The sequence below is a fragment of the Phyllobates terribilis genome, unplaced genomic scaffold (assembly GCF_046119375.1).
Source record: "Phyllobates terribilis strain yellow unplaced genomic scaffold, ASM4611937v1 Scaffold_1__5_contigs__length_1240528914, whole genome shotgun sequence".
Lineage (NCBI taxonomy): Eukaryota > Metazoa > Chordata > Amphibia > Anura > Dendrobatidae > Phyllobates > Phyllobates terribilis.
The window spans coordinates 524490607-524511888 of NW_027362761.1; the positions used below are offsets into that span (position 1 = coordinate 524490607).

The 21282-nt window shown below is 41.1% G+C and overlaps 1 protein-coding gene across 1 annotated transcript in view; it reads left to right on the top strand.

Annotated features, from left to right (window-relative positions):
- PARP8 (poly(ADP-ribose) polymerase family member 8) overlaps positions 1–21282 on the top strand; it is a 323912-nt gene that overhangs the window by 281474 nt on the left and 21156 nt on the right. Inside the window, exons 19-25 of the mRNA XM_073680309.1 lie at positions 1224–1272; positions 5958–6070; positions 6773–6845; positions 9135–9204; positions 14917–14990; positions 15534–15603; positions 19199–19283. Coding sequence (XP_073536410.1) covers positions 1224–1272; positions 5958–6070; positions 6773–6845; positions 9135–9204; positions 14917–14990; positions 15534–15603; positions 19199–19283 — 534 coding nt within the window. The remainder of the gene's footprint in view (positions 1–1223; positions 1273–5957; positions 6071–6772; positions 6846–9134; positions 9205–14916; positions 14991–15533; positions 15604–19198; positions 19284–21282) is intronic.

Genomic DNA, 21282 nt, shown 5'->3' on the forward strand with positions numbered 1-21282 from the left:
ACTGAGCTGTCAATCACTGCACAGACAGCTCAGCACACCCCTGCACCAGACTGGACACTTAGCTGTCAATCATTGTACAGACAGCTCAGCATGCCCCTACACCAAACTGGACAACTGAGCTGCCAATCACTGCACAGACAGCTCAGCATGCCCCTGCACCAGACTGGACAACTGAGCTGTCAATCACTGCACAGACAGCTAAGCAGGCCCCAGCACCAAACTGGACAACTGAGCTGTCAATCACTGCACAGACAGCTCAGCACGCCTCTACGCCAGACTGGACAACTGAGCTGTCAATCACTGCCATGGACGCCCCTGCACCAGACTGGACACTGAGCTGTCAATCACTGCACAGACAGCTCAGCTTGCCCCTGCACCAGACTGGACAACTGAGCTGTCCATCACTGCACAGACAGCTCAGCAGGCCCCTGCACCAAACTGGACAACTGAGCTGTCAATCACTGCACAGACAGCTCAGCACGCCCCTATACCAGACTGGACAACTGAGCTGTCAATCACTGCACAGACAGCCATACACGCCCCTGCACCAGACTGGACAACTGAGCTGTCAATCACTGCACAGACAGCTCAACTTGCCTCTGCACCAGACTGGAGAACTGAGCTGTCAATCACTGCACAGACAGCCATGCACACCCCTGCACCAGACTGGACAACTGAGCTGTCAATCATTGCACAGACAGCTCAGCACACCCCTGCACCAGACTGGACAACTGAGCTGTCAATCACTGCACAGATAGCTCAGCACTGAGGGGTGGAATCATTACACTAATGCTGCCCAATCTGTGACAAGAGGCCATACAGGGTGTAGAGGTAACAATTTACCTGGAGCCTGAGGGTCCCCCATGACCCTCCTCATATAAGTGGACATCGGTATTATTAGTGACATTTCCTAGACATGGACCCTGATACAGATTTTGCAGCAGGGCAGGAAAATTCACTTTACTTATTGTTCTCATCAGAGTTTTTGGGTTCGGAGTTGAGCGGTCGTGTTTGTCACTGTAACTGGGGCTATTTCCTTTCCGCTTTGTTACCTCACCCATTAAGATATCATCTGTAAAGGCAATAAGAGAAGTGGCTGAAAAAGGATATTTGCAGAATGTGCCATTCGCTACACAATTACCATGTAAATCGCTAACGCGCACTGAGCTTTAGAAACTAAGCGTCGGAGAACATCTGCTTATTCTTTGCTTATTTTTTTGCAGGGTTATTTCAAGTAATAGGTCTCATATAGTGAAACTGCCAGTAAACAGGGTAAGTGAACTTTCTTATATAAGCAATGAAGTCATATGGCTTGATTATACGGTGCATTGTTTTATATTTGTAATGCTTTATGTTGTATTTTTCAGTTCATTTTCTTTCTCAGCATGCATTGTATTGCATGGCAGTACTTACCGTTCAAGTATTGTACACTATATATCAGTTTTACAGCCGAATGCACCATACGTTTCCTAATGACCCTGTCGATTCCAAGGCAATCTGTCAGTAAATTCAATCCCCTCCTCCTTCCAAATCCGCATATAAGGGTCTTTTGAAGGTAAATCTATTGACTCTTTTATATCTGCAATCGATTGCTGCATTTCCAAGAAATCTGTGTTTTTAGTCATATGCAAATGAGCTAGTAAGTGCTCTGTGCGTGACAGAGCACTTCCCGAGTCACTGCCTCCCCAGGTTGTCCCCCTGCCCAGCATCAACCTTGTTAGCTTGTTAGGTCGCTGTCTGATTCCCTTGGTTGGCACCTGACATCATGCAGACAGTGAGCTGTCAATCAAGCTAAAGAGGTTGGTGCTAGGTGGAAGAACAACGTTGAGAGGGAGAGTCTTGGTCTTTCATACCCAAAGCACTTAAGACCTTATTTGCATATTAATTAAAACACTAAATTACTCAGGAATGCAGCAACAGATAGAAGATTTAAAGGTGTTGATTAATTTACGATTTAGCTTTCAAAGACCTGCACACTCATATGTGCAGTTTGGATGGCTCTTACTGACAGATTCCTTTTAATACCTTTTTCCCTGGTGAGATTGCTCTTATCATGTCCTTGCTGGCCTAGCTAAATGGGAAACTGAGTATTTCACTGGTAGTTCAAAGACATTTTTACATGTTGAAGTGCTCAGTTGAAGGGCAGCACTTTTCCCTGGTGTCCTAGTGACGCCCTGGTCACCTGTACCAACAGGAATTGAAATGTATGATTGCTATGAACATAGTTTTGTGCTGTCATTCGAGCTATTTTCTGTTGCAATTCATAATAAATTTGTTCTGATAGCTACCCCACCCCTCCTGGTGAAAGAGGAGTGAAAAGTCACACATATTATTTCAATTATAGTGATTAATAAAATTTATGACAATGAGATTAAACATCATTCATACATGTGGGGCCTGTTTTATATTCAGTCATGGCTGAATGTGTTGACACTTGCATTTCCGCATGCGGGTTGTCAAGCGCTTTCCAAGCGATTTTAGCATCACTTGGAAAGTGCTTGACAACTTGATCACACTATATAAATCCATGCAACCGGCATGGATTTATATAGTGTGACCCCAAAGAATGGTAAAAAATAAAAAATAAATATTTTATACTTACCTGCTGATGGCTCCCGATGTCCTTATCCAATCCGTTCTGGCTTGCCGGCAGCTCACGGTAGACTAAAAGGACCTGCCATGACGTCAGTTAGTCATGTGACTGGTCACGCGACCGCCGATGTCAGCGGTCGCGTGACCCGTCACACGACTAAATTATGTCACCGTAGGTCCTTTTAGTCTACCGTGAGCTGCCGGCAAGCCAGGACGGATTGGATAAGGACATTGGGGCCATCGGAAGGTAAGTATAATGTATATTTTTCATTTTATTCTTTTTTTTACAGGTACTATGGTACCCGGGTCTGGAGGAGAGTCTCCTCTTCTCCAAACCCAGGTACCATCCGCACATTGAACCGCATGTTATCCGCATGTACAGATGCAGTGATGCGGATGACATGCGGTCCAATGCAAGTCAATGGCGGCGAAAATGCCGCGATTTCGCAAAATAATTGGTAGTGCTGCGGATTTGTCCGCAATGATAATCCACAGCGGAAATTTCCACAGCATGTGCACAGTACATGCGGCTTATCATTGGGTAACATGGCAGACCTTCTACAAAATGTTTTTTAAGCATTTCTGCAGCGGAATTGCCGCTTCAGAAACGCTTAAAAAACGCATAGTAGGCACACAGCCTTACACATGTTTTTTTATACACATGTTTATTTACTTTGGGTGTATTGGAACAACACAAAAAAACTGAGAAAAAAGGCAAATTGGACATAATTTCACACAAAGCTCCAAAAATGGGCCAGACAAAATTGTTGACACCTTTCCAAAATTATGGGTAAGCAACTTTGTTTCAAGCATTTGATGCTCGTTCAAACTCACCTGTGGCAAGTAACATGTGTGGGAAATATGAAAATCCCATCTGAAACCAGTTAAAAGGGGAGAAGTTGACTCAATCTTTACATTGTGTTTCTGTGTATGCCACACTAAGCATGGAGAACAGAAAGAGGAGACGAAAACTGTCTGAGGACTTGAGAACCAAAATTTTGAAAAATATCAACAATTTCAAGGTTACAAGACCATCTCTAGAGATCTTGATGTTTCTTTGTCCACGGTGCACAACATAATCAAGAAGTTTACAACCCATGGTACTGTAGCTAATCTCCCTGGATGTGGACGGCAGAGAAAAATTGATGAAAGATTGCAACGCAGGATAGTCCAAGTGGTGGATAAGCAGCCCCAATCAAGTTCAAAAGATATTCAAGCTGTCCTGCTGCCTCAGGGTGCGTCAATGTCAGTGCAAACTATCCCTCGACATTTGAATGAAATGAAACGCTATGGCCGGAGACCCAGAAGGACCCCAGAACTTAATATTTGGTACAGAAAACTTTATTTGCAATTACAGAGGTCAGACGTTTCCTGTAGTTCTTGACCAAGTTTGTGCACCCTGCAGCAGGGATTTTGGCCCACTCCTCCATACAGATCTTCTCCAGATCTTTCATGTTTCGAGGCTGTCGCTGGGCAACATTGTGTTTCAGCTCCCTCCAAAGATTTTCTATTGGGTTCAAGTCTGGAGACTGGCTAGGCCACTCCAGCACCTTGAAATGCTTCTTATGGAGCCAATCCTTAGTTGCCCTGGCAGTGTGTTTTGGGTCATTGTCATGCTGGAAGACCGAGCCACGACCCATCTTCAATGCCCTTACTGAGGGAAGGAGGTTGTTGGCCAAAATCTCGCGATACATGACTCCATCTATCCTCCTTTCAATATGGTGCAGCTGTTCTGTCCCCTTAGCAGAAAAGCACCCCCAAAGTATGATGTTTCCCCCACCATTCTTCTCGTTTGGGACTGTGTTCTTGGTGTTGTACTCTTCTTTCTTCTTCCTCCAAACATGGTGAAAAAAAGTTCTATTTTGGTCTCATCTGACCACATTACCTTCTCCAATACCTCCTCTAAATCATCTAGATGGTCCTTGGTGAACTTCAAACAGGCCTTGATATGTGCTGACTTGAGCAGGGGGATCTTGCGTGCTGTGCAGGATTTTAATCCATGACGTCGTAGTGTGTTACTAACGGTAATGTTTGAGACTGTGGTCCCAGCTCTCTTTAGGTCATTGATCAGGTCCTCCCGTGTAGTTCTGGGCTGATTCCTGACCTTTCTCAGTATCATCCTTACTGCACAAGGCGAGATCCTGCATGCAGCCAGAATAGGAGGGCTTCTTAAAGAAAAACTAACAGGTCTGTGAGAGCTAGAATTCTTGCTGGTTGTTAGGTGATCAAATATCTATTTCATGCAATAAAATGCAATTTAATCATGTAAAAATCATACAATGTGATTTTCTGGATTTTTTTTAGATTTTTATCTCTCACAGGTGAAGTGTACCTATGATAAAAATTACAGACCTCTCCATTCTTTGTAGGTGGGAAAACTTGCAAAATCAGCAGTGGATCAAATACTTGTTTTCCCCACTGTATATATATCTGGTATCTGTAATGACCCATGAGACAAAATTATATCATGATATTTATGTTTCTTGGTGAATGCCATTAAAAATAGAAATAGAAAATAGATATAAATGCAGCGACATCACAACAATTTCCTGTAAAAATACGTCTTTTTAAATGCTCAGATGGAAAAAAAAAACCATTGCATCTTGAAGTCTAAAATACGATGCGTCGTTAAGGGGGTGAAATCAAGAAATAATGATTAAAGTCAGAAAATCATCCTGCACCGGCCACCTTTCTGTTGGCCCCAATATCTGCAATGTTAAGCAGCTGAATTTGAGTGGGAATATTGGTGGTTTACAACTCTGCGTCCATGCTGGTTAGCAGGGGTGTAACTACAATAGGTGCAGGGGTTGCCTTTGCACCCGGGCACTAGAGCCTAAGAGGTCCAATAATTCACTTTGGCCTATATGAAAAGGTCAATACTATTAGAGACTTGCAATGAATGGGGGCCCCGTTGGAGCTTTTGCATTGGGGCTCATGAGTATTTGGTGAATTTTTTACATCAGTATTTGTAAGCCAAAACCAGGCAAGGAACAATCAGAGGAAAAGTATAATAGAAACACGTCACCACTTCAGTATTTATCACCCACTCCTGGTTTTGGCTTACAAATACTGATGTAAAAAACTGACCAAATACTGAACGTGTGCACGTGGCCTTATGGTGCTAATCCTCATGCCTCCACAGCAGTTCACACTACACATTGGTGGCAGAGGTCTGAGGTCCAGCGTCAGATCCTCTAGTAAATATGTGTCAGATTAAACCTGACACGTGATCATAGCCTTACTGTCTATTAAGCTATTTGCTGGATCAGCCCTATTAACTAGAGTTATCCCGGGTGATTAACCTACATGTTTGTGTTCTGTCTCTACAGAGCTGAGCTCATTTTATGATATTTTATGTTTTGCAGCAACTGAAATTTATGCACACCCCTCACCAGTTCCTACTACTCAGCAGTCCACCAGCCAAAGAAGCAAATTTCAGAGCTGCTAAAAAACTTTTCGGAAGCACATTTGCATTTCAGTGAGTTCTAGTATTTTCTGCTGTTTAATGGTGACATAGTGCGAATAAATCATAGAGGTTATCAGAAGAAAGATAAAACGCCACATTTCGAAATCTGCCTTACCTACTAATCACATTGGAGGATGTCATGTATTAAGCCGGTTTCATGCGTCCGACCATCACTGCCGGAGTATCGTCCACGAAGTCCGGACCAGTTGATGGTCTCCAGACCAGTCCATGGTCTCCTGATGTGTTAATGGTCTCCTGATGCGTCGATGGTCTTCTGACCTGTCGATGGTCTCCTGTCAGGTCGATGGTCTCCTTACACGTCAATGGCCTCCTGACACATCGATGGTCTCCTGACACGTCGATGGTCTCCTGACCCATGCACAGCATTATATATTCTCATAGACATCAATGAGACTGTTGAGTTCAGGTCGATCTGGACATTGTGGTCCATATTAGGACAATGTGAAATTGACTTTATTGCCAGTTTACAAACCAACTTAGGTTCTTTAGGTCTTAATAGCATTACCAGAACCTTCCAGCAGGTGTCACTGTGATTTAGTTAGTAATGGTGACTTTACTCCTAGTATGTATAGACATCTAGAGGCTTTCATTACATTCTGGGGGTTGTAGTTCCATAACATGTTGGGAACCACTGGTCTACAATACTTAATACAACAACTGCAAATAGTTCCCGTATTATGTTTTCTGTTACAGTGGCTCGCACATTGAAAATTGGCACTCTATTCTGAGGAACGGATTAGTAGTTGCTTCAAATACAAGACTTCAGGTAACCGCACTTATTTTAGAAATGCTTAAGAATGAGGGCAAATGCATCAGTTGCATATTACCGGGAAATTTCCATACAAATTTGCGGGTGAGGAATTTGCATATTCGCGTTATACAGCACCAGCTAAATGGATGGGATTTTAAAGGACCACTCCAGTGTTTTCTTTTTTATTTCAGCACTGGTGCTACTTATCTAAGTTACCTCACCATAGTCTGATACTTACCATCTGCAGCTCTTCCTGGTGCCGCTTAGGTCTCGTGCCGCCATCTTTGACCGCAACTTCTGACTGAACGGAAGTCGGAGGTAACGATCACAAGTTCTCAGTGTAAGTCTATGAGAGTCTAGTTTTTTCATCTTTCTATCTCTCATAGACTTACATTGAAAAGTGACCTCCGGCTCCCCCAGCAAACACTGGAGCCATCCGGAATGTCACAACCTGCAGAAGACAACAGGAGCAGCAGCAAGCACAGATGAAGATGGTGGCTGATAAGTATAATACTAGAGGCAGAAAACGTAGGTTAATGACACCACTCCAGCACTGCAAAAAGAAACCGCTGAAGTGGTGTTTTAACAAATCTCATCTACATGTGGCGGAAACTTTTTACAAGAAATTAACATGCACTGTGGATTTTACAATCAACAACCTGTCAATTGTTTGTGCGGAATTTAACATGCATTCATACTTTGCAGCCCACAGCAAAATCGAAATGTAATACGCACAATGGCCTCGATTCATTAAATTGTTTACTTTGAAAAGTTGCAAAATTCGAAGATTGACGTTTTCATGCCAATTTTATTCAGTTCCACAAAAATGGGTAGAGCAAGGGTGGGTTTAGGCATGACGACACTCACTCATTTAATTCTTGACAAGTTGTGGCGTACCTTGTGACACAGATCTTACTCCAGTCACTGACTGGAGTAAGATTCGTGGAGAGGCGCATGAAGGTGCACACCACTTGTCAGACACTCTTGATTCATTAAGTGGCAAGAGCCTCTTAATGAATCAGGAGATCTCGACTCCAACACGCCCTCTCATCAACCGGTACAACATTTTAGGTCATTTTCATTGAGACTATTTGCTTTTTCACTTTACAATGATTGTAGTTTAGTGTCTCACATCAGTCTTTTGTCTGATATTGCAGGCTAGTCAAGCATCCAGTTTTCCGCTTGATTGCCTTGTGAACCAAATCTTAAAGGGGGGTGGTTTATAAGAATTTGACAAGGTACATGACATGGTTGCCACCTCCTCACAGCCACATCTATATTAATTTTTCTCATGGATTTGGTGGCCAGTTGTCACCTCACCAGGAGAGACATTTTTTGGAGATTCCCGTACTCATCACAGGGGTAGATGCTAGAAGTAAGCTTGCCATACACATGAGATAGCAATGGTCCAAACGTTATCTCGGCAGATAGCTGACCCCTACGGCTTGGCCGAGTGTTCCTGTGTTTTTAGTGGGAAAATGAGAAAACTCTTCTGGTAGCGGCTTGTCTCCCCTGAAAAGAAACATGTTGGGCATTAAAATTTTTAACTGCCTGATCCTTCTCTCACCCAACATCCTCTATCGAAGAAGAGTAGGGGATACCCTCATACACATCCAATGGTCTTTTGGTAATGCCGAAATTTGAACATTTGGACAATTTTACCTAATCTGTATGTAGTAGACATTCATAGCATATCCTGTGGCTATACCTCAAGTATCTCCCAAGATACAAATATTCTTTAAAGAAGGCATTTTTAGGGTGTTTTGTGTAGTGGCGTGCAGCTTTAATTTTTCAGGATTTTTGCTATTGACCTTGTCACACACTATTGCCTTTTTACATGCTGTTGGTGCTTTTTTGTATTGGTGATGCAACTTTTTGCAGTGTAAATGTGTCATACAAATAGGTAAAATGTTCCAAAATTGAAACAAAATAACATTGAAGCCATAAAACTATTTTTTTCAATTAAAACTTCAAATAAGTGACACCTGGAGAAGTAAAAAAAAAAAAAGGTACTTTGACATTTAATAGGATTTGTTATGACTTAGGCTGCGCATGTGTCTGAGACAATAATCTTCAGATTTGGTTTTATTTTCTTAAATCATTTTATTGCATCTACCTACAAGAACTGCTCAAATCAATGACCGTGTGAAGTGACCCCGGAGCGTCTGCAGATAATATCTATAGATTTTTTGTTTGTTCTTTGTAAATGTATCTGAGCACCTGCCATTTATGTAGTTGTGAACAACTATTGAATAATGGTGTAAACCATTTATGTGATGCTAATCTCTCCTGATATTGATTTAGCTTCACGGTGCCATGTACGGAAGTGGAATATATCTAAGTCCATTAGCAAGCATATCATTTGGCTACTCAGGTAAGTGGCAGATTTCCTCTGAGTTCTTTTCATTGCATGTTTATATTATACGTATATTGTGCAATGGTTATTCACGTGTGGACTTAGGTTACATAATTATTTGGATCACTAGACAAAATTAAAGTACACTTCTCCCCACAATTAGTTAAACTATTGGTGGCATTATTATGCATTTTTGGGCAACATAAGCAATTTATAAGTAAATGCAAAAGAAGCCAGTTTAAAGGGAACCTGTCATGATTTTTCTGCCCCTAAAGTGATACCATGACATTTTAGGGGCAGTGCGCAGATGAAATCGGTGCAAATACTCCTTGCTTTACTGCACATGAGCCAGATGCCAATGAAGGCGGCTTGCAATGATGTATCCAGGTCACTGGGGATCAGTTGATCCAGGACTGCGTGACTCTTCATGACTCTTCAATAGAGATGAGAAAATTCATAACTAATCAAATTAGGAATTTCCCCCAAAATTCGGATTCACCAGAATCCAAATTTTTTGGGATTCAACAGGCAGGAATCCAACAAAATCCAGAGAATTTTGTTAGATTCTTTTGAGGGTCGGGAAGAGACTAAAAAACAAACAAAAAAACCCTGTTATATTTACAGTACCCTTTCTCACCTGTTCTTATGCCAACTCTGCAGCTCCCCTATCTTCCATCGCTCCATTCCATGGTGGAGGCCAGTCTGATCACATGCCTCAAATTGGCCTCAGTGCCGGATTAGAGCAGTCAAGCAATGGAAGAGTGGAGAGCTGCGGCGATGGAGGCAACTTTAGAGTCTTTTTTATTTTTTAACCTCCTTCTTCCAATGGAGATGATGACTTAAAGAGGACCTTTCACCACATTTTTTTATGTTGAACTGTTCATAGGACGTGATAGTAGCTGCAGAGCAGAATAAACTTTTTTTTTATTTCGCCTCTTTGTTGCGGAGCTATTAACAATTAAAGTATCTGGCATCTAATCAGTTAACTTTCGTTAAGTCCAAATGGGTGTTATTGGATTTCACTGAGGGTGTGTATTTCTTCTCCCTGTATGAGTTGCTCCAATAGTAAGTAGGCAGCAACACAGCAGGAAAAGGACACGCCCCCCCACAATAGCTTAGGTTTGTCAGTATGTGAGATATAAGGATACTGCCCTGTTGTACTTCCTCTAACCTCCTGCATAATCAGAAAATGTTGGGAGATTTGAGCACAGATAATTCACAACTTTCAGATAAGGTCCATGTGTGGAGCAGGGCAGGTTCACGCAAATTCTACTGACAGATTTGATTTGGTTTGAATAAATTCAATAGAAGAGAGGAACAATAGTGATGTTTTATTCAGGATTAAACAGGCTATGCGTGTCAATACTGGACCAGTGTCTTCATCAGAGTGTCCACAAAAAGAATAAAGAACTAGAAGATGCAGAGGTGGAGGGGGCGCTGATGGACTCCAGGCAAAAAGAACAAAGTTCTATAATAAAATTGATACTGATAAACATACTGAAATGTCATTACTCTCTTAGGGTTTATCTTTCTGCACCACATCACCACCTGATACATTTAATGTCTACCTTGACCTAAAAAAGTTCATACATAAGCTGTCACTCGCCTGACACTTTTCTATTCCATCAAAACATCCTCCATCTGTATCATTCAGGGTTGCCAACCAGAGTTTTTATTTTTCTGGAAGGTTATCCAAAAATCATAGACAGCCAACATTATTTATGGACACATTTTAATACCTTAATAAATCATTATAATTATGTGTTATATATCCACAGCCCATTCTGAAACAAAGACATTAGCTGCATTCACTGTGATCTGTAAAATGATAATAATTATAGTCATGATATCCTGTAAAAATTTCTCCAACCTTAAAAAAATCAGGGACATAACAAGTTTTTTTTAGGGATGGGGTAAAAACTGCCCTATTTTTACGGATTTTCCAGGAATTTCGGGACAGTTGGTGAAATCGCCCAGATTTTCTCAATAAATTCACTTAGCAGTGATTCTCTATGAATTGTATGTCCCTTATTAAGCTCTGGGGTCTGGAGAGGCCCCAGAGAATAATAAACACAAGAAATAAAAAAAAGAAACAAAAAATAAGCTTATAGTCACCGCTTACCTGTCCGGCTCCTGCGCTGATTGTTGCCTGCCGTCCGGTCCTCAGAGCCGCCTCTTCTCTCCCCTATCAAGAGCCACATCTCCCGGCTTGTTCACTCTAGGCCAGGACTTTCAGCTGCAACCAGGCCTCAGAAGTCAATAGACTGAACAGTCCGAATCTATGTCAGCAGAAAGAAAAGGCCTTGCCATCCAGTCTTCTTCTTTCCTCTGTTACATCTTCAACCTGTTCACTCTAAGCTGGGACTTTTGTCCACGACCAGTGTGATGATACAGTTTATAATCTTAATCAACCAGACGTTTAGATTTGTTAATCCAAGAGAAACACACTATTGTGTTGACTTGTAAATGTATGTGTATTTCTGTGGCTGGGGAAGGTCAGACCATTATTTGTATAACCGTGATTGTTTTCTCCTCTTTTATTCTGAAACAATGATGTTGATTTAAAGAGCCCCCTACTATACCAACTATGTAAACTGATTAGCTCAAACAATGAGACCTTACCCCTGTGAGTAATGCTTCCCTAACCCCTTGACCTGTGGATGTGTACTTAAAAAGGACATGTGCTTTTGTAGAAGTGAGACTTGAAACAGAGATTAGAAATAAAGGCTTTACAAGGAGAATCAAAGTTCATAATCTCTTCACACCATCAGCTTGGTAGCATGGCTTTACCCAAAGAGACACAGATTTGGATTCTACATGGTTACAGCCTAAAGATATATGGCCCTAACTGGAAAGATACGAATCTGCTCCATTGACCATCAGAGAGCCCATGGATACATTTTGGGGAGACCAGGTTGGGACGATGAAGTCACCTGGCCCCATGGATATGTTGTTTGGGTTTGCCAGGTGGGACCCTCCTGGCAAGGTGGGAACCCATGGAAACATTCGGAGAAGCCAGATTGGGACCAGCCGGTCATCCGGCTGCATGGAAACTCTTGGGGAGGCTAGGGTGGGACCCTCAGGTCTCCTGGCCTTGTACCTCGATGGACTGCTAGCTTCCTAAGCTTGACGCTACCTTCTCTCTGCGTGGGCCCGCCAGAAGCGGGGGCCACTGGTTGAGGTAGTTAGTCCCGGAAGGCCCAGAGTCACAGCTGTTCTATCCCTGGCGGGCGGAGCGGAAAGGTGAGACCGTTTAATGTTGTACCATTTTGGATTTTTGCTGGGACTGTTCTATATGTTTATTGTCCTATTTTGTGGTTCAATAAAGTATTGCCACACTGTTTTACCCTCACCCTGTGTTTTCTGAGTAGTATTACGCCCACGGAAGACCCCAGGTCTTCACAACCAGCTCTCAGCGAGCTTTGAGAATGGCCAGACATTTTGCTAAATCCACACAAAGTGAATTTATAAAAAATCTGTATTTTAAAAAATGCTGATTTTTTGTAGATTTGCATACAATTTAATTCCACTTGAATATATTAACTCATCTCTATGAAGAACCTTTCCTATCATGAAAAACAGATTAGAAGAATCAGAATAGAACTGACTGTAAGTGATGCTATCAGATAAAGATTTTTATCATCCACTAAATTCCAATCCCCAAAGAGAATGCACCAGGAATTATAATGTATTTATTACAGGTGCTTACAAGTAAAGATTATAAGAAAAAGAGAAAAACAATGTTTAATTAATAAAGAATCGTCTTTCACATTCTTCTTTAATTTGCTAAAGATCAGATTGCACCTCCAATCCCCCTGGGCACCCTATTATTTTAGGAATAGAATCCTTAACATGTAACCTTTAACATTATCTTTACTTACACCTCCAGAAATGGGTACTTACCTTGCAACCTATTTGAAAGATTCCACTCAACATACTACAAGGTATGAAGACTAATGATCTGACTAACAGTGGTATCTTCGCATCGGCTGTTAGCACAATTTATTCTTACACTAAGGTAGAAGCCATCAATCATGTCCTGTCATATGAACCCCATATGCCTTTCGACTGGGAAGAATTTCTCCTTGAAAGAATTTCCTTTATCTTGAACAATAATATTTTCAAATCTAACTCCAGGATGTTCTGGCAAACTGAGGGCAGTGCGATGGGGAGTAGATTTGCTCCTTCATGTGCCGATCTCTACCTGGGGCATTTTGAAGAATTACACATTTATAACAGCAACCTTTTCATTCATAACATTTTGCTATGTTATCATTATATAGATGATCTCTGTTCTTCTAATGGAAGGACAGGGAGTCTGAGGCCAAAGAGTGCCCTTAATGACAAATTTTGGCCTTAATTTGAAGCACCATGGCCCATTATCGAAGTGCCCTAAAAACATCCCCTACAGGCAACTTAAGAAAACCTTACCATGCTAGAATCCTTTGTTCCAAAAAAAAGAGAGAAAAGAGACAAGTGCCCATAGGGTGACACTGTGTAGAAGAAGTAGGGTAATGGGTGAGATGTTGCTCACCTGATGGACTTGTGAATGTCACAACTACTAGAGAAGCTGCTACAGTCACCCCAGCAAGAAGAAGATCTCCTTCTTCTGCACACTTGAGGATATAGATTAGATGATAGGCGTTTAAAGATGACTGCGCTGCTGTCAAGGATGAAAGGTTCCACACTCCAAGTAGATTCGAGTAGGTTTATTATGCATTTCTGTCTCGAAACCAAGCCCTCTTTCAAATCAAACTACAGAATCCTGTGTTCAGATCTAACCAGTTGTAAGTTATAATATTTATGTTTCTTCTGTAGTCTAATGATTTCTGACCCAAACCAATGAAGTCATTTCCTTTTCCTCTTTTATGTATTTTTAATCCCTGCTGTTTGTTACTGTAATATGACCTGATGAAGGCACTGGTCCAGTGCTGAAACGCATAGCCTGTTTGATCCTGAATAAAGCTGATACCACAATTTAGCTTATCTTTTTAAGTCCCTGACACCATTGGATAGCCTTTTTTGGTTTTATTTTTTGAAGGCAACCAGCCAGGTCTGATATTGCTATTAACCTGCATATATAGGGTTAACCTGCACGTTAATAGCGTTATGGACATGCCCGGCCGCTGTGCTGAAAATGCGTCACCTGGGAAAAAATGAACTTTATTTCTCTCAGGAGCCGCAGGCTTTCAGTCATGTAGACGTGCCCGGAGCAATTGCAGTCCCCACTCACAGCACGTAGAGCAACGGTTGTAAGCATGACCCGGCACTGACTGACAGCCGGCTCTGTACTGACGTACTGCTGAGCTGTCAGTTAATGTCAGGGTGTGCTTACAGCGGCTGCTTTCAGTGCTGGGAGCGGTGACTGTGAATGATCTAGGCACACTTGAATGACTGAAAGCCGGCTTCTCCCAGTGGGACTAAAGTTAATTTTCTTCGGGAGCTGTGCTTTCAGTACTGCAGCCAGGCACCTACATAACACTATTAAATTGAAGATTAACCCCATATCTGCAGGTTATAGTATTCCCTTTAACTATTAATTGCAAAGATTGACCTGGATCGGCAGGTTGCTACAGTTGTATTTAATTTACCAGAAAAATGGCGTAGCATCCTGTGTTTTTTTTTTTTAACAGACAACATAACAGAAACCAAGCAGACCTCATTAAAGTCGATGCCAAACATATTAGTCCTTACATAATGTAACAAATTATTTTAATATTTCGTACACAGGGATGAACAAGAAGCAACAGAAAGTATCAGCCAAGGACGATCCCCCAAGCAGCAAAAGCAGTAGTGCATCGCAGGTATTGTTTTCTGGCCTTCCTGATATGGCCTGTCCATTCTTATCCGTAACTTTCAATATTCAGATCAATTTAACATGCCAACATTATGCCTTATTTTTATATGGTTGGATAAAAGTGATGGTCATGGCAGGATCAATGTTGGACTCAATTATAGTGCGGAAGAAGACTAATTCCTTATTTACGCTCTTTATTATTCAACCCTGGTGATGGCTACAGCTGCAGTTACGCCCTATTCTTCTGCCAAAAAAAATTAAGAAATTGGTGACCTAAAGTCTGCTCCTGCTTTGTTACATCTGTTCTGGGTTTCATATGGGTTCCATTTTAAAGGGATATAAAAATTTTAAGAAATTACTGCATAGAAAGGGTATATGCCATAAATGCCTTAAAGTTGGGGATGTCACCACTGGGAGGACTTAAGAGAATAGGCTCTTTCGTGGCAGGAAGTGCAGGAGACAATTATGATATTTTGAAATATTTTTCCTATATACTTTAGTAATAAAATATTTTTATTTATTTTATTAATATATATTTTCTGCATTTTAGTCACAGAAAAAAGGACAACAATCCCAATTTTTGCAAAGCCGTAACTTGAAATGTATAGCCTTATGCGAAGGTAAGAAATTTATAGTTTGAAGTTTAATTGTTTTATCTTTGCTTTTTATTTATATTTTTAGAAAAAAATCTTTCTAGGATTTGGATATAGCTGAAGGCATACTTACAATCTAATATAGCTGCTTAGCAATACATCTGAAATTCGTATAATATGCCACATAACTCCACTTGACCATGCAGGATGGCTAGGAGGACTCATATTTGGCAGACTAAGAAACCACTTTGAGGGTTTAAGTTGCCCCCTTTATTTAAAGGCTTTGGACAAGGAAACAATTCTTAGATGATATTTTAATTTTGTTTTACACAGTGATAAAACATTGGGTAAAACAGACATGCAAAGATCATTTGGGATATCCTTGGATGAAAAATTTGATGTAGCACTTCTGTGATTTTTTTAAAATTCATTCTGAAGGGAGTCACCAGTTCAGTCATCAGACCTTCCTGTATGATGGAACTGCATGGTTTGCTTCACTGATGGGAGAGAAACTCTTATCACAGTTACTGATGATGATTGCATGGCCCCAGTTATAATGTAGATGAAAGACAAGACAGTCGGCACTCCATCACTCTGTGGTGCTCGCGGCAAGAGAAGTAACCCCAACTCTGTATAAAGTAAGAGTTTCGGCATTCACGTTCACTGCTTTTTTATTTCTGAATATATTCCAGCTTCACAATAACAGCCATTTCTCAATTAACTGGTCTATGACTACTTGAAAAAGGTTGTGGATGGGCCAAAAAGCATCCTAGACTAATTTATTAAGAAATTTCTCAAATTGTGAAGCTGTAATAAATGAGGAAATAAAGAAGTTGTGAAAATCTTCTGACCGAAATCTGTCAAGGGATCTGTTCAGGGTAACGAAGGCTTCTACTCCAACAAAGATGGGAGATACTTGACCTGAAGAGTACCAATGTTCCCATTGAGGTACATGGGTGTCTGTACTGTACTTCTGCATATGGAATTTTTTTTTCAAGCAGATTCCATACAAATCCAGAAAACAAAATAGTGGCATGTCTATGCAATTTGCATAGCCATCTATTCCATTTGGATGAGAATGAGAAGAACAACACTATGGGAAAAAATCTGTGTGCTTCCATGACATGCCACCCATCATGATGGAGTTTGCTATATCTGCGTGTACAGGGGATTTCTCCATTACAGCTCTCTATATAACTGAATTGGTACTGTGCTCTCAGTAGTGCAGCCTCAGGATAAAAGGCTTATAACTTCTATAAATCAATATCACCACAAAAGGAATAAGATATAAAAATGGGGGTTTCTTTTATCCCCATTTGCCACCTTGCAGAAAGTACTAGATGGTCATTAAAGGGAATCTGTCAGCAGGTTTTGCTATGCAATCTGAGGACAGCATGAGGTAGGGGTTAAAATACTGAATTCAGTTATGTATCACTTGTCATGCTGTGCACTGCTGTTTGCTTACAATAAAGGTTTTATCACTTGGACATTATCACTGCCAGTTCTGATGTGCATGCCACTGATAGTCTATCTCCACACCCTTCTGTGATAAGCAGCTCACTACTGTCAATAGTCTGTGTACACAGAGAGTGTGATGTGGGCAGAGTTAGCTTTCTCAGCTCTGCTGCACTGCTAAATCTAAAACCTCTGATTGTGTCAGAATGGCTGCACCCAGTAAACTAAGTCATACAGTGGTGGCCAAAAGTATTGGCACCCCTGCAATTCTGTCAGATAATACTCAGCTTCTTCCTGAAAATGATTGCAATCACAAATTCTTTGGTATTATTATCTTCATTTAATTTGTCTTCAATGAAAAAACACCAAAAGAATTGTCCTAAAGCCAAATTGGATATAATTCTACACCAAACCTAAAAAAGGGGGTGGACAAAAGTATTGGCACGGTTTGAAAAATCATGTGATGCTTCTCTAATTCGTGTAATTAACAGCACCTGTAACTTACCTGTAGCACCTAACAGGTGTTGGCAATAACTAAATCACACTTGCAGCCAGTTAACATGGATTAAAGTTGACTCAACCTCTGTCCTGTGTCCTTGTGTGTATCACATTGAGCATGGAGAAAAGAAAGAAGACCAAAGAACTGTCTGAGGACTTGAGAAACCAAATTGTGAGGAAGCATGAGCAATCTCAAAGCTACAAGTCCATCTCCAAAGACCTGAATGTTCCTGCGTCTTCCGTGCGCAGTGTCATCAAGGAGTTTAAAGCCCATGGCACTGTGGCTAACCTCCCTAGATGTGGACGGAAAAGAAAAATTGACGAGAGATTTCAACGCAAGATTGTGCGGATGGTGGATAAAGAACCTCGACTAACATCCAAACAAGTTCAAGCTGCCCTGCAGTCCGAGGGTACAACAGTGTCAACCCGTACTATCCGTCGGCGTCTGAATGAAAAGGGACTGTATGGTAGGATACCCAGGAAGACCCCACTTCTTACCCCGAGACATAAAAAAGCCAGGCTGGAGTTTGCCAAAACTTACCTGAGAAGCCTAAAACGTTTTGGAAGAATGTTCTCTGGTCAGATGAGACAAAAGTAGAGCTTTTTGGGAAAAAGCATCAACATAGAGTGTACAGGAAAAAAAAAGAGGCATTCAAACAAAAGAACACGGTCCCTACAGTCAAACATGGCGGAGGTTCCCTGATATTTTGGGGTTGCTTTGCTGCCTCTGCAACTGGACTGTTGACCGTGTGCATGGCTTTATGAAGTCTGAAGACTACCAACAAATTTTGCAGCATAATGTAGGGCCCAGTGTGAGAAAGCTGGGTCTCCCTCAGAGGTCATGGGTCTTCCAGCAGGACAATGACCCAAAACACACTTCCAAAAGCACTATAAAATGGTTTGAGAGAAAGCACTGGAGATTTCTAAGGTGGCCAGCAATGAGTCCAGACCTGAATCCCATAGAACACCTGTGGAGAGATCTCAAAATGGCAGTTTGGAGAAGGCACCCTTCAAATATCAGGGACCTGGAGCAGTTTGCCAAAGAAGAATGGTCTACAATTCCAGCAGAGCATTGTAAGAAACTCATTGATGGTTACCGGAAGCGGTTGTTCGCAGTTATTTTGGCTAAAGGTTGTGCAACCAAGTATTAGGCTGAGGGTGCCAATACTTTTGTCTGGCCCATTTTTGGAGTTTTGTGTGAAATGATCAATGATTTGATTTTTGCTTCATTCTCTTTTGTGTTTTTTCCTTGCAAGCAAATTAAATGAAGATAATAAGACCAAAGAATTTGTGATTGCAATCATTTTCAGGAAGAAACTGAGTATTATCTGACAGAATTGCAGGGGTGCCAATACTTTTGGCCACCACTGTACATCCTTGGATTCAGATTCTCTTTGCCTACATCATGCTGCTCTCAGATGAGCTAGCAAAAACCTGCTGACAGATTCCCTTTAAGCATATCAAAATGCGCACTGAACGATGCTATTCTTCTGCTCTCCTGGACAGATGCGTAAATCTTTTCCACTCAGTAGCATACAAGAATCAGGGTGGTTTTCCTCTGTATAGCTGTTTATTCCTTATCGATCCTATAGACAAGTCATGTTCTAACATAAAACATCTTATATTTGTGTCAGATTCACCATCAGAGATCTATTGTGCTTTATTGCAGTGATTACTTCACCAGAATTGCACAAACATGGGGAGATCTGGGTTGTTCCCAATACAGATCATGTCTGTACAAGGTTCTTTTTTGTGTAAGTATCAAACATTGACTTTTTATATACTTTTGGTCATGTTTTTTTACCTACTTTATAGTCTTTCAGGCAATGCATACGACTATTTGCAGCCATAAAAACATTTAGAGTGGATGTTTTTACACGCTGTGACACATTTATTAGTTCTGTCTACAGCTTAGACTAGTCAGCCCTCGAATTCAGATTTATCATAAGTGGTTCATGCTATTTGGCAAATTTGAAGTATTTGTAAACTTTCTAGTCTAAGTTTACACCGACTATTCTTTGGCTTACTTTGTGACGGAAATGTGAACCTCACTTTTAACTCAACTTTTGGCACACGGTGTCATTTGTTAGACCAAAACCAATTCTCAGTGCAATACCCCTTATTTTTTTTTAGCTTTCTTTGTTTTTATCAAATTTCCCAGAAAACTACTTTGGTAGGATTTTTTTTAAAACATTATTCACAGTACAATTTCCCTTGTAAATTGAGCTAATAGAACACTCCAGTCACAAAGACATTTGCCAGGATAGTTACCAGGGGGCTATGCTATAAGTCTGGGTCCTTAAAGGTGATATCTGGGACTTTGGGACAAACAAAACTTGTTCCTAAGCACTAACAAGCAGGTAGTTGCGCCATTCATCGCCGGCACAGAGCGGTCACAGACTGCTCCTGCCGGGGATTCAGCTGTCTCTGCTGACATCACATCGACAGCCGTGGCTTCTTTTCCACCTTGCTCTGTCGACAGGGTGTGGCTTTCGACATCATTCTGATTGACAGTCGGTTCCCCCATTTAGGCAGTGGGGATCTGGCTGTCAATCAGAATAATGTCGAAGTCCCGCCCTGCCAACAGAGCGGAGTGGAAAAGAAGCCGCCACTTTGTTGACATGACGTCATCAGAGGCAGCTGAATCTCCGGCAGGAGCGGTGTGTGACCGTTCTGTGCTGGTGATGAACGACGCTGAGCACAACAGGCCGGTAGGTAGGGTTTAGGCACATTTTTTATTTTTCGCAAAGTCCCGGATATCCCCTTTAAAGGGAATATGTCAAGTCTCCTGACTGTCCAAAAATGCTATTGTAGCGGTATGGGTGCAGATTTTTTTCATCCATATTGGTGATTTATGTGCTTACTAAACATGGAGTGTTTTGAAAAATAAACGTTTAATCTGTTGCGTTGCATATGCTAATGAGTCAGAAATAGTCTTACAAGGCATCTCTTCCCCTGGACTAGTCCTGCTTTGAATCTTCTAATCAAGACTTTTCGGGCACGATTGACAGCTTCCATACAATCTTATTATGATAGGACCACCATTATCACGTCCAAGATGCATGAGTAGAAGATCCAGGGTAGGACTAGTCTGTGCCCTACTGGACTAGTCCTTCCTCATTAGCATATGGAATGTTGCAAATTAAAATTTGTTATTTAAATTCTGCAGTATTAGTAAGCACAATAAAAAGAAAAAAATAAGACACACAATAGCTGGGCACAGTAAAAAAAATGTATGGCCCCAATTCATCATTTGCCTTTTTTTTCCATCACTTTCCTTTTTTCTCTTGTGGTGTTTTTTTTTACGCCAAATTAATCACAATTGATCACACGATTCATGAATTTGGCACAAAGTCGAGTATGGGCCTTTTTTTCTGTCTTGACACCAAAAGTCACGAAAATTCCACAAGAATTTTGACATATTGGAAAATACACATGGGGTGGAGGATTAAAGGGAAATTGTGCCAAATGTTGCAACTTTTTAAAAAGTCGCAACTGATGAATCAGGCAAAAAGATCTGGAATCACTCCACTCACAAAGTGGAAAAGAAAAAACAGACCAGCAGATATGAAATAGAATTGAAAAAAAGGCGCAGATAGAATAACGAATTGGGTGCAAACAATAAAGAGGCACAATACTAGGCAAAAAAATTCATAAACAATACATTGAGAAAAAGGAGAAGAATAAATAAAAAAACATTACAGAAATAAAGGAAGCTGTACTTACCATACCTTGTTCAGTCACAAATACACA